This window comes from Cyanistes caeruleus, chromosome 13 (genome assembly GCF_971803275.1).
Source record: "Cyanistes caeruleus chromosome 13, bCyaCae1.hap1.1, whole genome shotgun sequence".
NCBI classification, from domain to species: domain Eukaryota; kingdom Metazoa; phylum Chordata; class Aves; order Passeriformes; family Paridae; genus Cyanistes; species Cyanistes caeruleus.
The window spans coordinates 17,647,764-17,663,742 of NC_141713.1; the positions used below are offsets into that span (position 1 = coordinate 17,647,764).

The 15,979-nt window shown below is 44.0% G+C and overlaps 1 protein-coding gene across 3 annotated transcripts in view; it reads left to right on the forward strand.

Moving 5' to 3' along the window:
• Positions 1-15,979, forward strand: part of PSTPIP1 (proline-serine-threonine phosphatase interacting protein 1) — a 57,101-nt gene that overhangs the window by 30,976 nt on the left and 10,146 nt on the right. For all 3 annotated transcript variants that reach the window (XM_086849358.1, XM_023934237.2, XM_086849357.1), the window contains 8 exons: positions 4,918-4,952; positions 5,851-5,957; positions 8,135-8,197; positions 9,190-9,288; positions 10,944-10,989; positions 11,799-11,878; positions 14,120-14,218; positions 14,770-14,866. In XM_086849358.1, coding sequence (XP_086705484.1) covers positions 4,918-4,952; positions 5,851-5,957; positions 8,135-8,197; positions 9,190-9,288; positions 10,944-10,989; positions 11,799-11,878; positions 14,120-14,218; positions 14,770-14,866 — 626 coding nt within the window. The remainder of the gene's footprint in view (positions 1-4,917; positions 4,953-5,850; positions 5,958-8,134; positions 8,198-9,189; positions 9,289-10,943; positions 10,990-11,798; positions 11,879-14,119; positions 14,219-14,769; positions 14,867-15,979) is intronic.

The window sequence follows — 15,979 nt, forward strand, 5'->3', positions numbered from 1 at the left end:
AAAAACAAAGAGTGAGAAAGCAGAAAAAAGCATAAAAAGCCAAACCAAAGTGGTAAGGATATTGTAGCCACTAGATGGCAAACCCCCCTCGAAGTTGCTGCAGTGGCTGTTGCACAGCCTCTGTCTGGCCCCTCCTATTCCAGAGTCAGGCATTCCTGTTTCCACCCAGAATTAATTCTGACAAGTCAAATCTTCAAATGTACAACAGGGAATCGTTTAACAAACACACAGAGTAAATCTGTGGCCAGCCTTATTTTCAAGGAGACAAAATCTCAGAAGTTAACCATTAAAAAAAAAAGCAAACTGTCAAATTTCAGTGTTGCTTAAATTGTTTTCAACCCTAGGTTATCTAATTTAGCCATAGGACAAACACAAAAGATCAATTACCACCAGAATGCTCCTGAAGGTAAAACATTCTTTCAGAGTGTCCAGGGCAGTGAAACATCCTCACTTTGGATGCCTCAGAGTGAAACCTATATCAATCCCACTAGAAAGCCAAAGCCACCCAGAAGCAATAGGTAATAGGTGTTGTACATCCACACTAGCACAGACAGAATTAGAACTCATTCGTTTATCAGCTACAGGAGTCACTTCCATTAAACCCTGTGAAGCACTGAAATATTTCACTGATACAATCAGAAGCAAATCTATAGCACTGCTGCTGCAGCCCAGGAGTCATAAAGGGAGTCCTGAAGAATGCACAGGTCAAAATTTGATTGATTTATTAACTCCAACATGTATAATTTGGCATGATGACATATTTTTCTGCCCCCTTAAGCCCTGTAAGGATGTAAGGATCCAATTCATTGATTTTAAAAAATTACTATAAAAATAAGGAAGGAAATGACTTACATCTTCTTCAATCTACTTGTACCAGTCAGCAGCGATGGAATCGGCTGGACAAATCCTTTATACAAGAAGGAAAAGGCCAGAGATTTCTGAAAAGGCCATTAGAGACCCTGCAGGGGACAAATTGATCCCTCTTTGGGTCACAGCCAGATGCATTATTACTCCAGAGACCCCCTTGGCCTTACACAGAGCCAGCAAAAGGAGAACAGCTCCATGGGTGGCTTGTGGCCATGAACTGCTCTGGGAGCTCAGGAATCCAAAAAAGCAGCAAATTGCTTTTGTCCTTGATATTACTGAGAAAGTGCTATTTTTCATTATCCACTATAGCAAATTTGCCAGTTTTTGCATAACTTGACTCACCAACAACAAAGGGAAAAAAATCTCTGAGAAAGATAAATCAACATAGAATGCAAACAGTATGCCCAGTTTGCAAGTGCCCTCTAATTTTTTTAATTCCAGTATTTACCTGTTTTTTTAATTCCAGTATTTACCTGTTTCAGGAATGAAGTTTTTAGCACATTCCCCACATCCCATTGGAAATTACCAACTGGAAAAGAAAATTTTATTCCTTTTATATTTCTTCAAAATAATCATCTTTTAGTTGAGAAAAATGTATCTCTGTTGCTGATATTCAACTTGTCTTTTAATGCCAAGCTTTTAATTAGCTGAAAATAATACTGCTTGTTTCCTTTGTGGTGTGAGAATTTAGTTTCCATCAAAATTTCACTAGACTAACTTTTTACAAAATAAACTTCAAATGTATAAGTATTGTTAGGAAAACACTTAAAAATACTCAATCTAGGATGTTCTCCCAGGCTTATCTCAGGAGATTCACCACAATCTAATTGAAACATGAAAAAAAAAAAATCAAAAATCTTCTTTTCTGTCTGAAAGTCTTTTCCTTCTCTTTCTACAAACCTAGATCTGGAAATGGGTTTCCAGGCAGTTTTTGCTAAGGACAGACACAACCTTTCCCTTTTTCCCCTTATTTGTGCATCTTTCTTATGCCTGGCATGGCAGCCTCACTGCTGGGAGAGCAAGCTTTGATCAGCAAACAGATGTCCAGCCTAAGGTAACACAGGGCAATTAGGATCCTTCCTGTGCCCCATAAGGCTCCCAGAAAGGCCCAAGAGATGCAGATTTCCCTGCCCATCTGTGGGTGCACATGGCTGGGAAGTGACAGCAGCCTCTCCTGGGCTGTCCAAGCAACCAGGGAGACTTGAGGCTCTTCATTCACCAGCTCCTCCCTGGGCTCTGCCTGGGGCAGACCAGAGCTCCTCAGAGAGCCTAGAACTGATTTCTTCCAGGAACAACACACTCTGGGGCTTGAAAAGACCATTTCTAGATCTGAAAAGCTTCCAAGTCACACCCCAGCCTTGGCTTCTGTCTATGCACATGCCCTGCCATCCTGCACATTCAGAGCTAGAGGAATTTATTAACTTCAAACTGCCTTTTACACACCTTTTGCTCTCTCATCACACCTATCCTCTATATTTGGTGCCTTCTAGAACTGGGCTCTGCCCTAGCCAATCTGTGGACATCAATGTGTGGTTGCCTCTTGTGTCCTTGTTGTCAGGAAAATTAATCCACAAACACCAGAGGTTCATGTCTAAAAAGGAGACAGAGGAGTCCTTTTACTTTATTTGAATAAAGGGAGAGGCCATGGGGCATTCCCTTGGGGTCTCTCAGGTTTTTGGAGGGTGCAGCCTCCCTTTCATCTTAATTCCTGGCTGCATGTCCCTCTCTCTTTCCCCATAGGTACTTGAGAGGTACAGACTTCCTGGAGTGCCTGATACCTGAGATACCCCCTCCCAATGCATAATTCCTTCTTAATTCTTAACTCTTGTGGAATTCGTGGTGCTTCCTCAGCGCCTCTTTCATCCTTCAGTGGAATCCATCCCATTGTTTCTGTTATTTCTCAGTGATATTTTCATTCACTCAGCAACCCCACAGCTTGTTTGTAAAGACAAACTTGTCATTCCTCTTAGCATCGCAGAGCAAAGTGGCTGCACCCAGCAGCTCCGTGCCGAGCAGCGCGGCCGGGTTTCCCGGCACGGTTTGCTCCTCTGCTGTGCTGATGGGATGTGGCAGGGCTGGGACTGTGTGTGGGGGACAGGAATGGAGCTGCACAGGGATGGATGGATGGATGGATGGATGGATGGATGGATGGATGATGGATGGATGGATGATGGATGGATGGATGGATGGATGGATGGATGGATGATGGATGGATGGATGGATGGATGGATGGATGGATGGAGGATGGATGGATGGATGGATGGATGGATGGATGGATGGATGATGGATGGATGGATGATGGATGGATAGATGATGGATGGATAGATGGATGGATGGATGGATGGATGGATGATGGATGGATGATGGATGGATGGATGGATGGATGGATGATGGATGGATGGATGGATGGATGGAGGATGGATGGATGATGGATGGATGGATGGATGATGGATGGATGGATGGATGGATGATGGATGATGGATGGATGGATGATGGATGATGGATGGATGATGGATGGATGGATGGATGATGGATGGATGGATGGATGATGGATGATGGATGGATGGATGATGGATGGATGATGGATGGATGGATGGATGATGGATGGATGGATGGATGGATGATGGATGGATGGATGGATGGATGGAGGATGGATGGATGATGGATGGATGATGGATGATGGATGGATGGATGATGGATGGATGGATGGATGATGGATGATGGATGGATGGATGATGGATGGATGATGGATGGATGGATGGATGATGGATGGATGGATGGATGGATGATGGATGATGGATGGATGGATGATGGATGATGGATGGATGATGGATGGATGGATGGATGATGGATGGATGGATGGATGATGGATGATGGATGGATGGATGATGGATGGATGATGGATGGATGGATGGATGATGGATGGATGGATGGATGGATGATGGATGATGGATGGATGGATGATGGATGATGGATGGATGATGGATGGATGGATGGATGATGGATGGATGGATGGATGGATGGATGGATGATGGATGGATGGATGATGGATGGATGGATGGATGATGGATGATGGATGGATGGATGGATGGATGGATGATGGATGGATGATGGATGGATGGATGGATGGATGATGGATGGATGATGGATGGATGGATGGATGGATGGATGGATGGATGGATGGATGGATGATGGATGGATGGATGATGGATGGATGGATGATGGATGGATGAATAGATGGATGGATGGATGGATGATGGATGGATGATGGATGGATGCATGGATGGATGATGGATGGATGGATGATGGATGGATGATGGATGGATGATGGATGATGGATGGATGGATGATGGATGGACAGATGATGGATGGATGGATGGATGATGGATGGATGATGGATGGATGGATGGATGGATGGATGATGGATGGATGGATGGATGGATGGATGGATGATGGATGGATGATGGATGGATGGATGGATGGATGGATGGATGGATGGATGATGGATGGATGATGGATGGATGGATGGATGCTCGGCAGGGCCGGGATTGTGTGCGGGGGACAGGAATGGAGCCGCACGGGGATGGATGGATGCTGTGGCGCAGGATGGGGCACCGAGGGAGGACAGGAATGTGACCACATGCAGCTCTTAACCCTTCAGGTCACTTGACCCTTCAGTTTTTGCTCCACCCTTCAGGCTACTGCTCCAAAAACCCCAATTCCCCCCGGGTGCTGGCGTTTCATTCATATCTACCTGCAAGGTGCAAGATGAGAGAAAAGGCTGTAAACATTCACACCGTGCGACTGAGAAAGAGAGTGCACAGAAGGAGTGGTGCAATTCCCTGCTTCATGGAGCATTTTATTGCATTTCCTGATGGGAACAGATTGATGCTATTGCGCTTGTTAGCATGGTCAGCTTTTATTACAAGGCCATTAACGGTTTTATCTCTATGTGGATCTTTGAGATTCTGAGGGGAAGTTTTCTCCCTAGATTCACAACCCACCCTTAGAAGCCAATGCCTAATAAAGTGTTTTGTTTCTGCCCCACAGCACACTGAAGGCAGCATTTGAGATGCTCAAGCAACGTAAGTATTTCCCTGTTCTCTTCTGACCTGGGAAACTCAGGCACCCAATGTGTTCATCCAGTTCCCCCCAGCACTCCCAGCTTTTCTTTCACAGCCTGTAAAGAGGGGAGAAAAAGGATGCCTGCTCAATCTGGTGGCAAAGAAAATGGTTTGTTCTTCAAGTAAATTTTGTCTGGGTCAAGTCACAAGATAAGAACTCTGTTCTCTCTTCTGCAAACCACTGACACCAAACCAGCTTCCTAAATGTGCCCAAGGCTCAGTTACACCCTTTCACACACACAAAATGCAGCATCATGAGAGCCAGTAGGACACTGTACCTGGTCACTGGCACCTGCTGCTTATACCAAAACTCCCTCCTGGAAAGCAGCTGCTGTGCTGAGGTATTTTTAGGGCCTGGGTAGGGGACCTCAGCATTTCTGGAAAATGCAGGGTTCCATTTCAGAGGCACTGAAGCTGACAAATGCAAAGCAGTTCCCAGCCATTTCAAACAGCACCAGCCAGGTGCTCTGAAATTCAATCCATCTTGGCTGATCCTTAGAAATTCTCAGCGTGCAACCTCATCTAATGGCTGGCCACTGCTGGCAGCAGCTCCCAAGAGCAGTGACAGCCCAGCAGCACAGGCAGGGCAAAGCACACACAGGGATGATGGAGGCCAGAGCCCCTTCCCTCCCTCTGCACCTCAAACCAAAGCAAGGGGGGCAGCTGGGGTAAATGGGGCCATGAAGAAACACAGTCACTCTGTCCTTGAATCCTCAGCAGTGTCAGTGCATGCAGAAACACAAGGCTGCCCTGCTTGTGACAACTCACAGGGCAGCTGTATCACAGAAACATCTAAAAAATGTGACTTTATCTTTCAAGATCTTCCCACTGACTGAATATGAATTCTGATTTGCTTTAGAAATTGAAAGTGTTGGAAACTCTCATATCCAGCTGGCAGTAATGCTGAAGGAAGAACTGAAAGGAATAGAGGAGTTCCGAGAAAGGCAGAAGGAGCAGAGAAAAAAGGTGAGAAACTAGAGAAATGTTGAAACATTGGGTCAATGGTCCAAGGCTGGGAATTCTGCAAAAGATGATAAAGCATTACCAGCATGCCCTGTTCCCTCTATAGATGAGACTGTGGAACAAAAATCTCTTTCTGATCCCAGCTGGAAATAAAGTAGTGCTCTGAACTCAGAAGCCAGAGCCTTTAGTCCCTTTTACTCTTTCTGGTGTAACTCCAGATGCTGTTATTATTATTTCTGTAAGAACTTAATCCTTTCCTTTCTCTTTTTTATAGCCTCGATAATGGGTTTCTTTGACATGACCCTGCACATTCTCCAAAACGCACTAAATAAAGGTGTAACACAAACTTTTAAAAACATGAAAGCAAATGATTGACATGCTGAATGCAACAGCAGTATATGCTGAATCCCAAAGATATGGAATAAGTAGCATCTAGTTGATCTTGTATAATAAAAAATTTGAGTATATTTAAGATCATTTCACCCCCTATGACCTTATCAAGCCCTAAGTCTCTTGAAAAACAGCTCTCAATAGAGACAGCAGTGACCACTCTCACACCTTCTCTGGGTCCATGGGGTTGAAGACAAACTGACAGCAGTGAGTGATGGAATATTAACGGGTGGCTGGTTGGAAACCAACGACATGAACTTGCTGAGGGTCTTTAACAAATAGCACTGAGTTTATTATAGTCACCTCTCTTATAGGGGGTTTGAATTTCTTGGGTTTAGGATAGCAGATTGGTTTGGATCTCCCAGCACCCAGATCTCTGGCCCATGATGGGTCTGTATTTATGATTGAATGCAGTTAGCTGAGGGTCTCCTGTTTGTGTTCTAATCTATCTTATCATTGCTCACCCAGGGACTTGCTCTACTTTTCTAGAACAAGCCAGGCTAGCCAAATTTGGTTTATGTTATGGCCAGATTTATTTTGTCCAGCTACAGACCAGCTGTACTATGACAATGGGGGAGTAAAATAAATATTCTTTTCTTTGCTAATTTTAAACAGGAGAAAATGTATATAACCAGTGTCCAGTGCCACAAAACTCATATGTCTACAAGCCCCTGACACAAAAGAACTTGGAATAGCAAAGAATTGTGAATATGAAAGCGGGTGAAACCAGTGTTGCTACTGAGATTTGAGGTTGGCAGTGATATGATGAAGCAAATAAGGCATTAAAAGACAGACAGTGGGCACCAGGTTCATCAGTGTTTGTCCCCCATTCCCTTTGCCACTGGAATGTGCAAGGAGGCTCCTTCCTGCTGAGAACTGTAAGCCTGTAACTCGACTGGGAACAGTCAGAGGGGCCTTTGAAAAGAAAGGGAAAAATTGCTTTGGAGTCTTAGCTAAGCTTTTTTCTCTGTCCAGTGTGTGGCTGTGAGGAAGCCAACACTAGATATGCTGGATGGTGTCAGCAGTTTTGGTAACCTCCCAAAATGCTGGGATTTGTGTTATTCTGTAGCTGTCTCAGGACTGTGCCCAATGTGAAACAAGCATCTGGGTAGCCCTGGAGAGAGTTTTTCTTGAACAGAATGTAAAGATTAAAGGACTGAAAGTCCCCCTGAAGAAATCCATCCCCTGCCAGTAGAAGCATATCTCACTGTCACATAAAGCTGGACATATCACAACTAAAGCCATGAAAGGGAATCCAGACAGGGACTGTCCTTCCAACACTGCCCAAATGACTCCAGCATGGAAATCAAATCACACTGAATATAAAGTTGCCAGAAGCAGTGGAATATGAAAGAGACAGGAATTGTTTGGATTGAAAATGGGCAGCTACCTGTGCTTATGTGGGTGAGACAGTGGTTTGGTCTGCAGAGATGTGGGATCAAGCTCTGGCACTGGCAAAGGAACCCTGCTGGCAAGAGCCCACTGTGACTGGGTGTTGCACTATGTCACCTCCTTAAGGAAAAAAAAGGGAGGAAGAAAATGAAGATCTATATCCTCCCTGCTATCAATTGAAACCACCAAAGCAGAATTATCTGGGATTATTTTTTTACCTGGCACTTTGATGCTCTCTGTATCACTTAGAAACCTGTCATTTATAAAAGCAGAGTGAAGTAATTTTCCCCACAGGGAGGTGGTTTACAGAAAGGCCCTGACTATGGTTCTCCCAATCCTGCTGGTGAAAATGGGAGGAAGAAGTCCAAGAAATGCTGACTTGTGTGTGTTTCTTACAGTACGAGTCTGCAATGGAGCGGATGCAAAAGAGCAAACTGTCCCATTACAAGAAAACTATGGAGGTAAGCAGGGAGGGCTTGGGCAGGTTTCCTGATGCAAATTTGCTCCAGTAGAATCTGTATCACATGTACCTCTATTTAAAGAAAGGTCAAAGCTGTGTGAGTGTGCAAGAGTGTGTGAAGGAGGGAAGATGTCGTTCCTACTGTGAGGAGGAAGCTGATCTTCCCTGCTGCACCCACTGAAAAGTCACCAGAAGGTTAATACAGTATGAACAGGTCAAACAGGATTTCATTCTTTCTAGGCAAGGATACTTAGAGGAGTAAATATAATTTTTCAGTGTGTGTAAGTACAATTTTAAGAGCACCGAGGGAATGCTGTGGGCAGGAGGAATCCTCTCCAGCTGGAAAGCTTGCAGGCACAGAAACTACAGGCAGCTGGGTTTGCTTTCCAATGGGCAACTGCCTCTAAAGAAAAGTAGTTGCAGACCTGTCAGTGCTACGGCTGGAAGTATACTAACAATTTATTTTTTTGAAAAGTGGTTGTTCTAAGTGCATCTCTAAGATATAAAGATGTTTTGGTGCAAATAAAGATTCCTCTTGCTTCTGAGAACTACACCAAGACTGTTGCCTATGGGCTGCAGGCTCTGCCTCACAGCTTGGAGCAATGGCCAAGGCAACACATGACAACCCACCCCACGGCCACCCTGGGAACTCCCAGTTTCATCTGTCCGTGGTTGCTCGGGCAGATGCCTGATGCACCAGTGGTGGTAGAGCAGCCTGTGCATTCCTGACCCCTGCAGGGAGTTGCAGTTGTACAAAGCAAACAATTTCAGGGCTGCAGGAAAAGGATACAGTTCATTCTGTCAACCCCTACTCCAGTGTTTCAGTTCTATTTTTCTACCTCCTTATGCATTAGGATTTTTTCTATTGCCCAAACTGGGCACCGATTTGCTCCTCCAAACTGCAAAGGAGAAAGTGGTTGGAACATCACTGTGGGGGGAAGCCAGCCTTGTTCCCCCAGCCAAACCCTCACGTTTGGTTTCATTTCCACCCAGTCCAAGAAGACCTACGAGCAGAAGTGCAGGGAGGCGGATGAGGCCGAGCAGTCTTTCGAACGCATCAGCGCTTCAGGCAACCAAAAGCAAACAGAAAAGGTACCTGAGATTACACTGCTCTTCAGAGGGAAAACTGGGGGTTTACCTTCTCAAGGTACAAGAGAATACAATTAACCAACCCATTCTATAGGATGCCAGGGGCTGCTCTCTATTCAAATTAACCCCAAAGAATCCTCTGGGAAGGGACTAAGTTATCTAATTAATTTATCCCAGGCTGTAATCCAATTGTTCTATGAACCCTGAAAGAAACTGAAAGAGATTTTTCTCTGAAATTATTCATTAAGAAAAAGAAACAAGTCAAAAATATGTCATGCAGTTAGTTTTGCCTTTTGGTCTCTTACACTTAGTAGGCAGAGCATCTTACATTAGAATGCATATTTTTCCTCAACATTTTTCTCCTTATGGTGAGTTTAATTTCAACTAAATTTACAGACTCAAAAATAAATCGTTGGAAATTAAGGCACTGCAGTCCTTCATTGCATCGTCTTGATACTTGTAACTGACAATTCACTAACTTTTAATGGGAACATTTTACAGGGAAGCAGATGGAGAAAACAAAATAAATGAACTCCCTTTGGCTCGATAAAAAGCAGTGCAGTGTAAGCAAAAAGGATCAAAAATCATCTTAAGGAGTGGTAGGGGGGGTGTGTGGAGACTCTAAAAACAGCATCAGAACTTTACATTTTATTTCCAGCATTTCCTAATCTTTGATGAGCAAACCCCTGCAGCTTAGCTGCAAAGAGGGGATGGAATCCCAGCCCTGCCAAAATGACACCAGAATTTCACAGCTTCAATGGCAGCTATACCTGACCCAGCTCCTTTCATGCAGAAGGGTCCCAGGGTGCTCCATTGCCATTTCTTCCCCGCACATGTCAGCACGTTGGGAATACACAGAGGCAGCTCACAAGCTGTTTAATTCTGCTTAGCATTTGCAAACAGTTTGGGCAAGGAAGCAACTAAGAATGAAGCTTCTGTTCCCAGCTTACTACACGTTTCCCAGCCAGCTGTGATGAGGAATATGATCATAAGAACCCCTACCTGAGCCTTGTCTTCAAGGGCAGGATGGAAGAATGCATTACACTGATGTCTAGAGCAGTGTATTACTGTGCTGTCATCACCATCTGTGCAGAAAGACCTGCGAGTACAAACCTATCAGTGATGGCTGTTTTCTCATTTGCTAAAAGCTGCAGGTTTTTAAAACAGGGAACTTCTACTTAGAGTGAATTTTGCTTTTAGGCTTCGGAGTTGTTATGGGAAATAATCTGGCATTTGCAAAGTATTTTAAAAGCTGTGTGCTTTTCATCTGAGCATTACATGAGAAGCTTGAAAGATGAAGAATTTTAACTGCCATTTATTTCTGCTTATAAATATCTATTAGAAAAGCACATCAAACAATTGAGAAAATACAACTCAGCCAGCAGACACAGCTTCAGGTTGGATCACACTGGCACTGAGCTCCTCTGGCAGGGATATCTGAATGGAAAGCTTTCCCTTGAATTTCTTGAACCTGGGAAATTCTAGTCCCTTCTCCATAGCATATATTCAGCACAACTGCACAGAGGGGAGACAGCCAGGAAGTGCTTGCAAGTTAGAGCCTTTCCCCTAGAGGGGAACAGAGCAGGCAGCACAAAAAACTGGGGCAGAAGCAAGAGTATGTCAGAAATTAATTTGGGGTGTTTCTTTTCCTGTTTCAGAGTCAGAACAAAGCCAAGCAATGCAGAGATGCAGCAAATGAAGCAGGTGATGCTGTTAGCAGCTGAACTATGATTCTTCTCAGCAAACAGGATTTTACCAGCACAGGATCTTGATTGAACACATCCAAATCACCAAGCTGTCAGGGTTCCCAAAGTCCCAAAGATTTATGGGACAAAGATTAATGAAGAAGCCTCTAAAGAGCAGCAACCTGACAGTCATCGGCTTTCACTCCACTTTGTGGAAATGCCAGTGTCCTGCTTGCATTTAAGAATTTACAGAAGATTTCCTTTAGGGACTTCACCCAGGGAAGAAAAGCTCTTCTTGAAACTAGTTTTAAAGCACAGAAGACACTCATATTGTCCCAAGGCAGCCTAAATCAGATCCCCCATCCCCATGTGCATGAGCACAGTAGTGATCTCCAAATGTTTGTATGCCCAGAAGGACAGGCCAGCACACACCTGAGCTGGCTCAGGAGCTCAGGCTTGTCCCTTCCTACTCTTGGAATAGTTTACACCAAATCACATGGTGTGAAGCCAGCCAACCCTGGCTGGCCTGGAATGGAATGGTGCCCAAGCATGGTCCAGGCTCTTAATCTCTGAATTGTATTATCCCTACTGTAAAGTTTATAAATTACCTGCAACTACACAGAACGTCCTTAATCTAGTATATAGCTACAAAGGAAAAAAACCAATTGTGCCCCACCAATTCCAAGCTCATATATTCTTGTGAAACTCAAGCAAACCTCAGGCCCAAAGTGTAGGAATAACAGGAAAGGCCTAATAGGAGGAAAGAGAGAAAGGCTGTATCATTTTCTTCCTGACTGTTGGGTTTCTGTTCTGTGTCTGTGTTTACAGAGAACGTGTACAAACAGAACATTGAGCAGCTGGATAAGGTCAGGACAGAGTGGGAACAGGAACATATCAAAACCTGCGAGGTAAACATTGACTTTTGCAGCGATGCTTGCACACTCTTTATTTTATCCAGTTGGAAGATTTCAGTCTAAGGCCTGAAATATCATCCCAAGGGTTTTGCTGTTTGCTTTATGTGGAGTCTCAGCAGATGTCTTTGCAAAATTACTGCAAAAACAAGAGCTTATTTAGACATAGCTGCTCCTGTCTCACTGACACTCTCCTTGCTTGGTCAGCATAACCATGTGAAAATAGAGGAGGGGAATACGTGCAGAGGTGGGAGAGATGGAGCAATATATGAACTGGTACATATTCCAGTCACTCTTTATGTTTCATAGCACTTTAAATTCACCTGCAAGAATATTTGTCCTCTGCCATGAAATAAACTTTCAGTTGAAAGGTGCTGGTAGAGAAGTCTCTATTCTACTGAGGATGGACAAGGAGATTTGCACTTGGCTATAAAGTTTTGCACAACAATTTACAGGAACTCTTTGGCATCCAAATCTGCCACACATTTCATCACAGTAATCCTTCAAGTACATTTGCCCAACTGCTAAAGTCTGATTTTGCTATATTTAATTGTTGCAGGCTTTATTTCCACATAAAGTAAAATACCAGGACACCTTTCCAGTTCTTGCTTCCTCTTAAATATTCCCTGAGAGAACTGAAAAGCCCCACAAGTGGCACAGACATTTCCACAGATATTATGCCAAGCCTTAGTCTTCTAAAGATGCATATTTTCTCTCTTCTTAAAAAGCCAATAAACCAGCAAAGCATTCCACAACCTCACACTCTTTTTTATCCCATATGGCTAAATCCTGACTAGACCCCAGAGATTGTGACCTGCCCACTGCTTAATCCAAACAGCCTTTTGTAAAGGAAGGGCATCTTTAATGCCTTCTTTTAAATGTGCTTGTAGAGAGAAGCACTGGTACTCTTTGGGCTTTTTTAAAACTAGCAATTAGTACAAAAAGCAGCTTAAAATCCTACACTTGTGGCTGTATAGTGGGCAATCTGGAAGTGCTGGGATTGCTTGGATCAAGCGGCAGCACGTGCCTTTGTCACAGGGGCTGTGCCACATTGTTATGGAATGCCCCAGTTTTCCAGCAACATGGGAAAAATATGTTGTCAAACACAACACCAGCTGTGCTTTTCTGGGTGCTGACAGGGGCTTAAAAGTCCAGAGTCACTACACTTCCCTCTTGGATTAACTGCATTTCCTGATAAGACACCATTTACCTGAAAAATTCCCCTTTGTCTCCGGCGCTGTTTCAGCAGCCTTGAGGGCCACAGGCTTTCATTCTCCAACTTGTAGGTTCTCTTTAAAAGCTTTTACTCTCAGAAACCAGTCCCCACAGCAGCTTACTCCCTTGACAGATTCATCTTTCTGGTTTTTTTTTAGTCCGTAAGTTATTAGATGGCAGGCAGCATACCCAACTGAGTGTTCTGCTGAATGTTGTATACATTTGTGGTGTTCTGGACATAATTACTGGCAAATAGAGATGGAGACAGATGGCTGGAAGCATCTGAGATTTTCACACCTCATAGAAAACCAAAACTCTGTTCTACTTTTTGTTCTACTTTTAACATTACAACGTAGAGATCAGGGTGATTTGGGTTTTTTTAAAGTTTTTAAAGAAAGAGCTTATCTGCCTCTTCCCCTTCCCCCAAACTGGTTCACACTTCTCTCTCTGCTCCCTTCATTCTTCCTAAGCAGTGCAGCAACATGAGGAAGCCAGACAGATGAAGGAAGGGAGTAACTCTGAAGACACTATTTACCACAAAAATATTTAATCACCACCTTCGATATGCCGAGTCAACTCCAGAGAGCCTCAAGTACTTTCAAAAGAGGAAAGTTTAGAGAGACATTTTAGATGGCAGAGGTGGATAGTTTTGGGTCTACCTCTAACATAAATACAACCCTTTCATGCCAGTACTCTACTGATCTGTTAAACATCGAGATTTCAGTGTGATGGGCAGAGAGGACTCTGACTCTGAAATCCTCAACAGCAGAGGTAGCAATCAAATGAAGATCTGGATTCCTCTCCCCTGCTTTGCTTTTGTCTCTAAAATATAACTTTAATTTGGTGCAGCTAATTAGAACAAATTTTTGAGCGCTAACAGTAAATGTAGTTTCTCCACCAACTGAGAAAACATCCTTTACAATGCTGCCTTCAGAATAGGTTTGCATCCCCAGCCCTGTCCCAGCTTGCAAAGCAAATAACTCAGTGCCACGAGGCTACATCACATTTCCTGTTTGGCTTTAGGTCTTCCAGCTCCAGGAGTGCGACCGCATCACGATACTGAGGAACTCTCTGTGGGTGCACTGCAACCAGCTGTCCCTGCAGTGTGTGAAGGATGATGAGGTACAGCCTGCCTTACCCTTCTCTGCAGCGCTGGCTCTGGGGGAATATCTCACTCCTGTTCTCTCTAGATGTAATGCAGATGCATTTCTGGATGCAGACAGTCTGTGTCATGCTTGGTGGCACTCACATGTGTCCTCCTTGGTTTGCTGGGGAATGCTTCCTGCTACCAAAACACTCAGCTGAGTATATTTGGGCTCTGACACGATTTCAAAAAAGGCATCCAGTCATGGCCTCAAAACTGGAAGATGTAAAGAACACACTAGATTTGACTTTGAATGGTTGTTTCCTTCTATTAATTTCTTTATTGCATTGAAAAGTCCTGGACTGCCTTTGTTCTGCTCTCTTCAAAGACTATCCAGAGCACAAACAAACAGGTGTGTTTACAGGAATACTGGCACAGGGGACAGGCTAAAGATCAGCCAGGTCTGACATGTACTAAGTGTAAAGTGTTTCTTAAGGGGACAATTACTACAAGTAATTGTCATTACTAGCGGTATTTGTTATTTCAATGTGAAATGTTAAAAGTTAAACTCTTGAATTCTGTTTTGTAGCTGTATGAAGAGGTTCGGGTCAGCTTGGAGAACTGTGTTGTAGAGTCAGACATAGACTACTTCATTAAGACAAAAATGACAGGAACACAACCTCCAGGTAATTATTCCTACTGATCATGTTGGATGGCTTCTGCAGTACACGTACTTGGGAGGTGAAACCAGCTGGAGCAGTTTCTGCTCCAACTTCTCATTCCCACCTCCATGGCTCACTTCCCCCACATTGTGCTGCCGATGCTGCCTGTGTGGTGTTCTAAGTGGGTAAGCAGAAGGATCCAGCTTAAAAATAACCCTCTAAAGAAGAAAAAACTTATTTTGGCTTTGCTGCCAGGCTCATTTCACAGTACAGCTGAACTGACACCGCTAAGGCGGTGGCAAATTGCCGTGCAGAAATGGAGAAATGGCAACTTCCTGCACTGGTGGCAAGACACAGCCAACGTACCAACTAACTGCACCCCAGTGTGCCCTTGACAGAGGTGCTGCCTCTTCATTTGCAGCACAGAGAAGACAGAGTTTTCTATTCTGTTCCACATGCCCAATGGGGAATAACAAATTTATTGCTCTCAAGAAGCTGTTTGCATAAGCCAAGACTTTGGCTGGGGAAATTCTGAATGAAATTGGCTTTGCCCCAGCACACAGAACTGCTGTAAGGTTCACAGGCTCTGCCCATTCAAGCCAAAGCTGCCTTTTCCTTGACTTCACTGCTCAAAACCTCTGGGCTGAAATGGAGATTGACGCAGCATGAGGCAAGAGCAGCAGTACAATGAAAACCTGCTGCTCCAGGGTAGGAGTTCTCCAAACACCCCCCAGGAAAGGAGCTGTCTAATGTGTCATATGGCCATACACAAACCACTCCCGAGTACTTCAACAACGCAACACAAGATAGTTACATAAAACCCTTCCATGCTAGGAGTTGTACAGGTACAAACTCAGTGGTGTGAAGGCCTGATCCCTGGGAATAATTAGTTTGTACAAGAACAAGTTTGATCCCTTTGATTTCACTGCCGAGCTCAAAGCTGGCAGGAATTACACCCTAGAACCTTCCTCAGTAGAGCTGGGTGCTGCCACTAACTCAGCACTGAGCTATCTGAAGCCTGCTTTTCACTCAGCCTTTTTGCCATTATTCTTATGATGGTTAAAAATTGGGATTTGGGGAATTTTTTAAAACTAATGTATGGTACTGGTGCACTGGATGCTATTTTGCTGTTATAGT